The sequence below is a fragment of the Myodes glareolus genome, chromosome 27 (genome assembly GCF_982192425.1).
Source record: "Myodes glareolus chromosome 27, mMyoGla1.1, whole genome shotgun sequence".
NCBI classification, from domain to species: domain Eukaryota; kingdom Metazoa; phylum Chordata; class Mammalia; order Rodentia; family Cricetidae; genus Myodes; species Myodes glareolus.
Genome location: NC_142052.1, coordinates 2,180,905 through 2,193,890, shown reverse-complemented (window position 1 = coordinate 2,193,890; position 12,986 = coordinate 2,180,905). Strand labels below are relative to the sequence as shown.

Below are 12,986 nucleotides of genomic sequence, written 5' to 3'. Positions count from 1 at the left end.
GTGTGGGCTTCTCTGCTCGGGCAAATGCTTCTTTAAAAACTCATATATGCGTGCTTATTATCTGCTTATTTGTGAGGTACAGGAAGAAGATAGAAATAAAAAACCCACGATTTTGATTATAAAAAATACTATGTACTTGGGGCTTTTAGCTTAAAAGTATTTGAGGAAAATAAATGTGATTATTTTGTTAGTTTGGGTTTTGATTTTTTTGACTTTTTGGTGCACGGTTTTTCATTTTTGTGAATGTGTGCTTCTGTGTGGTATACGGATGTATGTATCCATGCATGTGACTGTGTGCTTCTGTGTGGTATATGGATGTATGTATCCATGCACATGAATGTGTGCTTCTATGTTGTATACAGACGTGTGTATCAATTGACATACTGACTAAGTCGTCTCCCCAGACCCATCTTTAAGCTTCAGTTTTAAAACATTTTATTATATCTATTTTTATATGTATACAGAAATTGACAGGACTACAGCATGAGCACCTGCATCTCTGCCACCCGGATTATAATCTGCATTTTATACTGGCTTTATTGCATGCTCACCCATCTCTCAACTGGTCCTGTATTCTGCATTGTTTTTTGATGCATTTCAAGGCGTGTTGCAAAGACCAGCACGCTTCCTCCCCGTAATGCATAATGATTGAAATAAACTATTTGTTGTGACTTTTAAAGTTATACTGACATAGAAATTACACTAAATTACAGAAGAGTGGAGGGTAAGGAAAGTCATTACAGCGCTTAATAGCGCTTGTAATGCAGACATCGCATGGCTCAGGGAAGACAAAACAGACACTTGGACAGCTAGACAGCCCTTAGGGGAGACACATGAATGATGCTCATGAGTACTGCTTGACCCAAGCGGTGGGAAGGCATTCTAGGTGGGTGGGGCCCCATGAACAGGGGAAACTGCAGGTAAGGATGGCCCTGGTGCGCAACCTAGAATGACTGACATACCGATGATGCACAACTGGCCTCATAACCATGCCTGCCACTAATAACAGACACGTTACTCATTATAAATCGACTCTAGGTAGTTCTGTCTTTGCTAATAGCAGACTCTGTCCTGAGTGACAGATACAAGCAAGAAATATTCCCAGAATAATTTTACAAAAGGCCGAGCAGTTCTTGAAGCACAGGTCTGGGCTAGGATGTAGCTCAGCTGGAGAAGAGCTAGCCTAGCACATTCAATACATCACCTTAAGTAAGCAGGGTGGCGCAAGCCCCAGCACCCTGGAGGGGAGAGGAGGACCAAAGGTTTAGGCTCATCCTGGGCTACAGAGTGACCCTGTCTCAAAAGAAAAAAACAATGCAGATCTTAGGAATCACCAGTAGAGGCCCAGGAACAACATTAGTTTGTGTGTGGTAAATCTTTAGGATAGAATAGCTATGATATTTTAAAAAAATTGTCATGGAAACACAGTTGCAGCAGAGTGGACAAAATGGCCCTTGGGGAATCTGATTTCTAGTTAAGGAAACTGGACAGAACAGTGTACAAAACAAAATGTTTGCTTAAACAGAGGCTGATGAACATGGAGAAAAATAAAACAGGAAAGACAGAAGGAAATACTTGGGATGGGAGTAACACAGAAGCCTTCACGTCACCTTCTCAGATGGCGACATTTGAGACCAGACCTATATGAGTGCCAAACGAATGTTTATTAGCCAAGCTAGGCAAGCGCAGGGGGAGGCAGGTTCTACAACACTGTTCGTCCACTAAAACGAGAAGGCTCAGACAAAATGAAATAAAGCTGCTGTTTCTGTCACACATTGCTCAAGATGACACTTAACTGCTTGTCTTCCTTCCTTCCTTCCTTCCTTCCTTCCTTCCTTCCTTCCTTCCTTCCTTCCTTCCTTCCCTCCTCCCATCCTTCTCCTCCTTTTGTCCCACCTAGGAACGCTGCACAGCCCAGCAGAAACTTACTATTCCTGACCTGAGCTTGTCAAAGAAACCCAACCTTGGATTTCAAAGGAAGACTCTCTCGTCCACCTGCCTGGTGCCCAGGGCCGGCTAGCCGTCAGAATGCGCACGCGCACAGTGGCCCTCGTGATTCTTCTCTGCTTCTCCAGAGCCGCTGAGCCCCGCAGGACCAGCCCTGGCACTTTGAGAAGTCAGGCCAATCCCGGCCGCAGCGACAGCCGGGCAGGTGGCGGCAGGAGAGGCAGCCCTGTCAAACGCTACGCCCCAGGCCTTCCCTGTGATGTATACACGTATCTCCATGAGAAATACCTAGACTGCCAAGAAAGGAAGTTAGTTTACGTGTTACCCGACTGGCCTCAAGACTTGCTGCACATGCTGTTAGCGAGAAACAAAATCCGTGTGTTGAAGAACAACGTGTTCTCTAAGTTTAAGAGGCTGAAGAGCCTGGACTTGCAGCAGAACGAGATCTCCAAAATTGAGAGCGACGCATTCTTTGGCTTGAATAAGCTCACCACCCTCTTGCTGCAGCACAACCAGCTCAAGGTGCTGACAGAGGAGGTGTTCATTTACACCCCTCTCCTGAGCTACCTGCGTCTCTATGACAACCCCTGGCGCTGCACCTGCGAGCTAGAAACGCTCGTTGCCATGCTGCAGGTCCCACGGAACCGGAATCTGGGCAACTACGCCAAGTGCGAAAGCCCACCAGCACTGAAGAATAAAAAGCTGCTGCAGCTGAAGCCTGAAGAGTTGTGCATCGAACAGGAAAGTGAGCAGCTGGACCCCAGGCCCCAGGTATCAGGGAGACCCCCAGTCACCAGGCCCGAAGCCGACTCCACCCTGTGCCACCATTACGTGTTTCCCATACAAACCCTGGACTGCCGGCGGAAAGGTGCGTGCGTGCGTGGGTGCGTGCGTGGGCCTCTCCCTCTCTGGTTTCTGCAGGCTGTTAGAAAAAGTATCTACTCCCGCCCCCTCCCTACATCCCATGGTGCCTAGAGCAGTCAGGCAGCACTCCCCAACAACAATCAACTCTGTGGAGTCCTAGTCAAGGCAGCTGGTAACCAGGGGAGGGGGGACTGAGGGGGAGGGAGGGAGGCGGGGGGGGGGGGACGGGACAGGGACGGGACGGGGACGGGACGGGGATGGGACGGGGACGGGACGGGGACCTATGCAGCGAAGTTGGGTGCCTGGCACAGCCTGGGCTCTGTGAGACACGGCTTCAAAACACACACCCCTAAAAAAATTCACACACCCAACGAAACAAAGACTAAACAAAGGAAAACAAATTCAAGGCCATTCTCAGTTACCTGGCAGGCTGGAGACCTGCGTGGATTTCATGAGACCCTGTCTCAAAATCAATCCAACTCCCAGCACCTATACCAGGTGCTCACAAGTACCCATAACCCTGATTCCAGGGGAGTTCAATGCCTCTGGCACCCATGGGTACCCACCCACGTGTGTCATACACACACAGTAAAAAATAAGTAAATAAATTTTTATGTAACAAGAAAACAACAAGATTGGCCATGAGAACTGATTGTTCTGTTCAGGGAACGCTATGGCAATGAGGAATCCCTCTCATCTTGAATCTAATCTATCTTCTTAGTTTCAAGTGCAGAAGTCTTCTACACAGGTTGACGTACACCAATTAAGTAAAATAGCACCGCACAGACCGGGGGTGGGGTGAGGTGGGGTGGGGTGAGGTGGGGTGGAGTGGGAGGGTGGAGTGGGGTGGGAGGGTGGGAGCACTAAGGTGGAGGCCCACAGAGTGGCTACAGAGGCTTCTGTACTCCAGCCACTTCGTCCCAAGGTTTTCATGAACCCTGACAGAAGCAGGCATCTGACTTCTTCCCAGGCTATCCAGACTGAACAGAAGTAAGCCATTTACAGTCCTTAATCTCGGCTGTATGATACCACTCCCCCCACCAATGAACAAAGTTCTTATTTGGTCTTTTTTCCCACAAAACATCTCTCTTTTTCTCTTGGCAAGCATCAGCTATAAAACATATTTTATTGCTTTCCTTTTCCCACTTATTGTTGCCTAAATATAATCTTCCAAAAATACCCCACAAATTAATCTTCCTTGCTCCAAAACTGCTGTGAACCGATATAAAGTTTCATTACACATAAATTCAGCTCATATAACACTGAGTCAGAACATGAAAGGACAACCCACGCCCCTCTAATAGTTAGTGATTCTGTAAAATTCAGAGCCCATATTTTCATTGTCAAGTGTTTAATTTTTATGTAGCAGTAATTCTATGTGTTTGTGAGAGACAATGTGATATTTTAATTCATGACTATGATGGTTAGCATCCAATCAGAATGTTACCATGCATTATCGTAGATATGGATCGCTTGTGCGATCAATATTCTTGAGAACATCAATATTCTCTGCTAGCTATGTGAGATATACTTACGCTACGGTCTAGCACAGCACGGCAGTTCCTCCTACCCTTCTTTGCCCTGTATCTGTTGACCCAACACCAGGCAGAGCCTCTAATTCTAGTCTATAAAACAGAACTAATTATGTCTTTTCATAATTAAATACAAAGCCTTTCACGGTGATTTACATAAATCTAGCAATTCCACTCATCATCTAATTTTCATTTTTGTTTTATTATAAATTCACTCCTATTTTAAGTCACATTCCTATAGGATAAGTCTATTAAACTCCTTTTTAAAAGCCCAGCAATGGGCAATGGGCGAGAATATCTGAGTTGCCTGTCTTTGCTCCTTAAAGCAGTAACCTAAGCAACTTAACAGAAACACACAGCCGTTGGAAATCATGGCTAGAACCCAAATATGACAATCTTAAATCTCTTCTAATTTCATTGCTTTGTTCGATAAACAGATAACAAATCTCAAATACTAAAGTAACAAATGCTCAGTAATGTTCATTTCTAGGCTCCTGCTGGAGTGTATCCGTGCCCTTGATGACTGTACTATACGTGTTACACAAAATACAGACTCTCAAGAGACTTAAAGCATGCCACCGAGTGGGGAGCTAGCGGTGACATTGGGGAACGAGAGTCACTCTCCCACTGCCTGTGGTTAAAGACATGGTCACTCAGTCCTCACGGCCCTAAAGCAGTGTGGCCATAACGGACATGACCAATGTCACGTTGTAAATGACAAAGCTGGGTACGAAGAAGCTATCCTCAGGTCATGTGGGCAGTAGGAATTCACCGTTCCAGCCACAACCACCCTGCAGTGCCATCTCTTCCTTCAAGACGGGACGCATTCACTAGACCAAGAATTGGCTCATGCCTCCCAATGTTAAAGCCTCCTCCTGAGCTATACAAGAAAACCACATGGTGAATGAAAGCAGGGAACCTGGGTGCAGCTCCTTCCTGGGAGGAAATTCAGCCTGCCCAACAGCACAGCAGTGGTGCCGATAATCCGTGCGGGGTACTAACTCGAGCCAGTTCAACCACATAGACCTCAAAGATCCCTATTTTTGCCTTAAACATCTGACAGGGGAAAAAAATAGTTTTATTCACTGAGTGACAGGCACTTTGCCAACAAGATTCAGCCCTCCAAAGGGAATGTGCGTGGGATTAGTTGGAAGGCACATTGTGCCATATTGGTTTGACTGGATTTGCCAAGAACACCAACTGCGAGCTCTAAAACTACTCTTAGCTCTGCATTTACCAAAACAATTGCCAATTTTACTTTGAGGGCTGGGAAGGTTATATAGGTAAATTGCCTCCAGGACCTTCTGATGCTGGGGCCACACTATTGTCCCCCGATTTCAATAATAATTAAGAAATTTAATTCCTAATAAACAAACCCATGTATGTCTCTTTAACAACTACCAAGCCTTCAAATTAGTTCTGAGGTTGCTGACAACCAAAAGCCTACTAAATGGGTAAATGGTGTGGAGGAAATTTCACAATTTCCTCTTCATGGTAAGACTCGGTTGAAAGAGCTTGTAAGAGCTGACTGTAGATATAAGATCTAGTGAGGTGCTTTACCAAGGACGTGGCCCCAGCTGCACTCAGAGGAGAGCAGGAGAATCAGCTGCTCAAAGCCTTCCCGGTTCAAGTCACATTGCAAGTTCAAAGCCAGACCCTATCTTAAACCTCCTCTCCCGACTCCAAAATATTTCGATCAGTGGTAAATGTGAAACATGGGTGCCATGTGGTGCCAGATCTAGAAATGAAGATATTAGTGAAGTTTGCTTTGGCAGGAGGAAGTGTGTGTCTGTCTGTTCTCCATCGAAAGCACACACTTTGCATCAAATTTGTAAATCTCATTCACGTTCAAGGCAAAAGGAGTTGCTTTTCCTCGTCGCCACTGCCGAGGAGATTTCCCTGTTAGTTTCTAGGTCGTGGCACTTCCTGCTGCTTGGGATGCTATGTTTGTCCAGGAGTTTGCTGACAATTCCAAAGTTGATCCTATAATTCATGCTCTTTTTCTAATACCCACAAACCCACTGCTTACTCTGGGCTTCAAGGTATTTTTATGGCCATCTTTTCTCCCCGCTGATCTGTGGCTAACCCACTTTCAGCTTGTTTTAGGGGTTCTTCTGTCCTGTATCCTCAAGTCTGATCCGGAGGCAAGCTCTGGTCAATAGGCTTTCTAGAACCGAGGAAGTCCTGGCTCTGGTGACAAGGACCCAGCATGGCCCAGAGGACACTGTTACCTCTTCCTCCCCGGTATGTGTGTGTGTTACAGGAGGCGATTCTAGGCAGATGGACAGTATACCTGAGATGGAAGGCTACGGGGCAATAGTGACACGGGTTGAAATCTGACCATGACTATGGATGAATGATCTAACTTCTTTGTTCACCAATTTTCACACCTTCTCATTTAATTTTATTAACAGTACCTAGATCAGGAACACAGATAATAAGAGTCCAACAAAAAGGGGAAAGAAATTCCAGGAAGTTAGACTCAATGGGGTGCATTGTGGACTCTAGGAATGAGCGTCCAATACCATCCCAGACGGAAACATAGCTCAGTCAGAAAGCGCTTGGCACACAAGTGAGGTCCTGAGTTCAATCCTCAGCAGCCATGAAAACATTGGGTATGGTTGTACGCGCCTAGAATCCTAGCTCCAGGAAAGCAGAAACGGCAGACCCCAGGGGCTCACTGTCCCGCAGCCCAGGCTAAGCAGAGACCCCAGGTCCTAGTGAGAGACCCTGTCTCCAAACAGAAACTGTGGATACCTCCTAAGGAAGAACAGCTGAGCGTGACTTCTGACTTTCACAGGCACCTACAAAAAATGAACATACACAATACATATGCACAAAAAGCCATGTAATCTGGGCCATTAAGAGGAAAGCCAAAACTAGGTTCAAGTCACCATGACTGTAAATATACCTGGGGCTATGAAATCGTAGATCCCAGCCAGAGTAGTTAGGTTTAATTACTATTTCACTGGAACTCTTCACAATTCAACTATTCTGTACCCCAAAGGGCAGTGTGGGTAAGTGAACACCGCCTCTCATAAATGTGTTTTACAGTTTCTGGTTCTAAGAATTTCTGCTTTCTCAAAAAGCCCTTGGGCCACCCTCCTCTGTAGACATCAGTCAGTCTGGCCGGTTGCTTCTGGGTTTCCTCCATGAGAACCAGTCGCGTTCCCTGCATAGGTTACAGCTGCCCTGATTAAAACTAACCCAGGCCTCTTCAGTCTTGCTAAAGGCCAAGAGAAAGGGCAAGGCTCCCTGATAATATAACATAGGCGTGATTAACCATTTTTGACAAGCATGAAGGCGAGGTGAGCTCTGGTCTCCTATTGCTCCTCCTGATGGCTGCTGGCTCTTTATGAGCTTCTTTTCTGTTACTGCTGGAACAGGAGGCTTTGGGGGTGCTGGAGGGAGCTCCATCACAAGGACTTGGGAGTTACGTGGGCGAGAAGGGAGTCAGGTTGGCAAAGCAAGCACAAATTTCATCTCCTAAGGAAAGCAGAAGTAAGATACAGTGTCTCCCTTCTCTGTATTAGTTTTTCTTCTTTAGATTTCAGTTTACATGTGCTCAGCCAGGAACTGAAAATATTAAGCAGAAAATTCTAGAAATAAACCACTTGTAAGGCGTTAGTGATTTATTAACACAAACTTGTAATTGTTCTATTCTCCTGTGTGACAGTGTGGCTGGTCCCTCCTTGTTCCCACTTCACAAAGGAAACGTGGCCACAAGCACGTGCGCGTGGGGTTTGGTGGCACAGTCTGAGGCATCCCCTGGGAGCCTTGGGATGTCTCCCCTGAGCGATAGGGGCTGTGGCCATGGTTGGAAAGATCAGGAAGGTCAAGAGTGTGGTGTTTAGGAGAGTGGAGCTGAGATCACTTGCTGGCAGAAGACAGCTGAAATGACGGAGAGCGTGAGGCTCTGACAGAAGTGGAGACAGTGAGGGCTCCTTAGGAGAGAAAGAACAAGGAGGGGACCACAGCCTCACTGAAGGCTCCCCCAGCCCCTGACCCAAAGCAAGGAGAGCCGCTTATGTAGCTTACACCTCCAGATGGTAGTCCACTACGAAGGGAAGCCAACCTGCAGGGAGCCGCTGAAGCAGAGACCATGAAGGAACGCAGCTCACTGGCTTGCTTCCCCTGGCTTGCTCAGTTGGCTTTTTCAGCCACCCAGGACTGCCTGTCCAGAAGAGGCACCACCCACAGTTTGTTGGGCCCCTTCCACATCAATCATTAATCAAGAAAATGTTTCACAGACATGCAGATAGACCAATCTTATGGAAGCAATTACTCATCTAAGGCCCCCCTCCCAGCTGACTCTAGTGGGTATAGAGGTGGCAATAACTGGCCAGGACACTCTCTTTTCACTTCTACTTGGTCTTACTCTGTAGCTCTTTGCTATGTCCTTCACAGGCCTCAAATCTGCAGGAATCTTCCTGCCCCCACCTCCCACATGCACTACCAGGCCCAGCCTTCCCAGTGTTTCCTGACGGGCATTCTGGGCCACCAAGATGGAGTCCCTTTGCTCCCCAAATGTCTCAGCATTCTTAGCTGTGACCTGTGAGGACTTCCTCTTCTTCCTTTTCTACCTGCACAGCCAGGGAGTTTCTGGGACCCCTCCCTCCAGGGGGACACATCGCCTTCTGGTGTCTCCCCTACCTATGCCTGCCAAGCTGGGGTTCAGCTTCAGAAGTTTAATACAAAATAGAAGTCAGAAAACTAAGCTACGCACTCTTCACCTTTCCAGAGTTGAAGAAGGTTCCGAGCAGCATCCCCCCAGACATCGTCAAACTTGACATGTCATACAACAAAATCAGCCAGCTGCGGCCCAAGGAGTTTGAAGACGTTCACGAACTAAAGAAGTTAAACCTGAGCAGCAATGGCATTGAATTCATAGATCCTGGTAAGTCCTACTGCGTGGCCACCTTCAAGTGGCCAGCAGCTGAGCTCTGAGTTTTCTTCTGCGGCAACAGCTATAGTAAACACCATTTAGGGTAAGCAAACAAACAAACAAAACTGAGTTCAGAAAATACAAGTTTTAATTAACCATGATACTTCAAATGGGACTTGTTTGGCACGCAGAAGGATGTGCCAAAATATTGCTTTACAAAGCGTGTACTACAATCAGTCATCCCTGGGTGTCTAGGGTCACTGTTCGAAGACCCTTCGTAGACACCAAATCCCCTTTGTAAAATGACATGCACACTCCCCAACTATACTTTAACTAATCACTCTTATTACTACTACTTAGAACAGCAAAAGTGCTAGATAAGCTATATCGTGTAAGGAATAATCTCAAATTCTAATGAGTACGCGGCATATTCAGAACAGAGAGAATTTTTCAGCTGTTTCTAATCTGTGGCTGGTTGAATCTGCAAACATAGAATCTGACAGATGCATGGCACTGACTACATAGTACTAACATTTACTCCATCAATCCCGATAACAAAAGCATTGTAGAACAGATCTGCACACACAGTGAGGGTGGAAGGATTCTCACAATGCAGCCCAGACTGACCTTAACTTCTTGTTCTCCTGCCCTGGCCCCTCAGGTGCTCCTACTACAGGTGCACACTATCACACCTGGCTCCTCAGGTGTTCCTACACAGGTGTACACTTCCTACACAGGTGCACGCTATCACACCTGGCTCCTCAGGTGTTCCTACACTGGTGTACACTTCCTACACAGGTGCACACTATCACACCTGGCTCCTCAGGTGCTCCTATTACAGGTGCACACTATCACACCTGGCTCCTCAGGTGTTCCTACACAGGTGTACACTTCCTACACAGGTGCACACTATCACACCTGGCTCCTCAGGTGCTCCTATTACAGGTGCACACTTCCTACATAAGTGCACACTATCACACCTGGCTCCTCAGGTGTTCCTACACAGGTGTACACTTCCTACACAGGTGCACGCTATCACACCTGGCTCCTCAGGTGTTCCTACACAGGTGTACACTTCCTACACAGGTGCACACTATTACACCTGTCTCCTCAGGTGCTCCAATTACAGGTGCACACTATCACACCTGGCTCCTCAGGTGCTCCTATTACAGGTGCACACTTCCTACATAGGTGCACACTATCACACCTGTCTCCTCAGGTGTTCCTACACAGGTGTACACTTCCTACAGAGGTGCACACTATCACACCTGGCTCCTCATTGCTCCTACACAAGTGCACACTATCACACCAGGTTCCTCAGGTGCTCCTATTACAGGTGCACACTATCACACCTGGCTCCTCTGGTGCTTCTACAGAAATGCACACTATCACACCTGGCTCCTCAGGTGCTCCTACAGAGGTGCACACTATCACACCTGACTCCTCAGGTGCTCCTATGATTGCTGAGGTACTGGCTGGGTTTAACACACCTGTGACTTTGCAGTGTGCCTGCCATCTGAAAAGCCCAGCTATAAGATGATCTTTAAAAACAATATTTATTATAATAATGCAGCAAAATGCAAGAAACATTTGAATACAATTGTTTCTTCTATATAAAAAATGAACTAGACCAATTACTTTTGTGTCTGTGTGTACTTGTTCATGTGTGGGTATGCTGTGTGCACTTGTTCATGTGTGGGTATGCATGTGTGCACTTGTTCATGTGTGGGTATGCATGTGCATTTATTCATGCATGGATATGCATGTGTGTACATGTTCGTGTGTGGGTATGCATGTGTGTACAGAGTTCGATAGCATCTGTTTCAGTCACTGAATCTTGAGCTCACCAATCAGCTAAACTCTCTGGCCTGGGAGCCCCAGGGATCCTTTGGTCCCCACCCCCCCAGCACTGGAATTCTAGGCCCACAATCCCCTGTCCAGTCTTTGACAGGGGTTCTGAGGACCCAGCTCAGGTCCTCACGCCTGGCGAGGTATCCGCTCAGCCCCTCCACTAGCTTCTCTCAGTAATAACAAAGGCACTAGCAGGACACCCAATTCTAACACGATCGAAGTGAAAACCGAAGACATCCTGGGGCCAAGAAGGCATATTTCAGAATTAATATATTGCCTAAATATCACAAAATTATAACTTAAATTTTTAAAGGAACAACAATTTGTTACACTTGCCTGCACACATACTGCACTCTGAATTGCAATATTAAGAGCAATTTTCTCTTCACAGCAAATAAAAAGACATTCCTTTCTTACAGTCATGTTCACATCAGTCACTGGTGTCCAGTCTCTGTAAAGCCAGGCCACAGGTTGAAGGACCCAGGGGTGGAGACCATCTTGTGCCCTATGAGAACCGTAGATCCATAGAACAAGTCCACTGTGCCAAGGGTTCCTGAGCAAGAGTCTAATTCCTGTCCGACACTGTGATCAAAGCGCTAGTAGACAGTTGTCGGGGTGTAGCTTAGTGGTGAGCACTTGCTTAACGAGTTCAAGACCCCAGGTTCCATTCCCAGCAACACACAGACACAAATGCACGCATGAACACAATGAATGCAGATAACTCTTAGAGCTTTTGTTAAACTAAAACACCAGTTATTAGACAGCCGCGGTTAAATGTGTGAAGGCAGTGAGCAGCTGTGGCCAAACAATGGTGCCATCACAACAGAACCATGGCCATGAAGACCACTCCTTCCCTCCCTCCCTCCTTCCCATCCTCAGTTTGTTTGTTCAACACAAGGGACGCATTTTCATTAACACTTATGTATTGAACCGAGTGCCAAGGACTTTGGTTGGTAAGTCCTTTAGAACAAAAGAAAATAGACCTTAGAACTTGAATAAGACCAAATGAAATTCACCAGCTTTAAAGTAAAAGACCGGCTGCGTTCAGGACCCTTGGGAGGAAGCGCTGCCCAATGGCTTCCTTGAGAATCTCGGCTTCCGGTGAGCACATGTGTAGAAACATGGGGACACCAGACTGTAGAAGAGGGGACAGTCTAGTCGGACGCAGGGCGGAGTGGGAAAAAGGAAAGAAGCCTCCTTACCAGGGGTATCACTTCCTTCAAGAAGCAAAACCTGCTCTCCCAGGGGCCCTAGATATGTACATGTTAATACTAACTGTAGAACTTTTGAAATAGAACATAGGAATATTTGTCTGCAAATGCTTTGAATCTGGAGCTCTGACTTGTTCCAAGAGAAGGGAGTTTGTGACAGCCTGATGGTAGAATTTTAGCAGATGATCCTCAAAACGCACAGGACTGATCTGTCTCCTCGTCCACTCCTCAACCCCAGCTTTGCGCAAAGTAAGAAAGTAGCCTGTTTGGGGCTGTGTCCGAGACAAGATGATATGAAAAGAGTTAACAGCATTGGCACGAAGCACATTTCTAATTCAGAACAAGGATTCTATATTCTAGGACGGCATGTTGAGGGAGTGCTGTGAAAATGTCCAGGACAGAAACAAGGTCTTTGATGTCAGCAATGACCTGTTGGTTCTGAAACATACGCTCTGTCTTTATGTGCTCATGTCTTTGTTCTTGCAAGTTGTGTTATTTTGTTCTGTGTTATTTTCTTCTCATTACTCAGCATCCAGCTAATCAAATACATATGAATTCTGATAGTTCCCACCACTTGCCAAACTCAACCAGATGTTTTAAAAACGTTGGTAGAAATTATTTGGCTTGGTGCTGCACAAGAACAGGCACTTGCTGCCAGTGCGCTAAACGGGGGAAGATTGTTTTCCAGGCATTCTT

At 46.4% G+C, this 12,986-nt stretch overlaps 2 protein-coding genes across 2 annotated transcripts in view; one reads left to right on the top strand and one right to left on the bottom strand.

Moving 5' to 3' along the window:
- Fbxl13 (F-box and leucine rich repeat protein 13) overlaps window positions 1-12,986 on the bottom strand; it is a 171,681-nt gene that overhangs the window by 82,541 nt on the left and 76,154 nt on the right. The gene's annotated exons all lie outside the window — the stretch shown is intronic.
- Lrrc17 (leucine rich repeat containing 17) overlaps window positions 1-12,986 on the top strand; it is a 29,591-nt gene that overhangs the window by 14,866 nt on the left and 1,739 nt on the right. Inside the window, exons 2-3 of the mRNA XM_048433519.3 lie at window positions 1,901-2,815; window positions 9,085-9,240. Coding sequence (XP_048289476.3) covers window positions 2,029-2,815; window positions 9,085-9,240 — 943 coding nt within the window. The 5' untranslated portion in view covers window positions 1,901-2,028. The remainder of the gene's footprint in view (window positions 1-1,900; window positions 2,816-9,084; window positions 9,241-12,986) is intronic.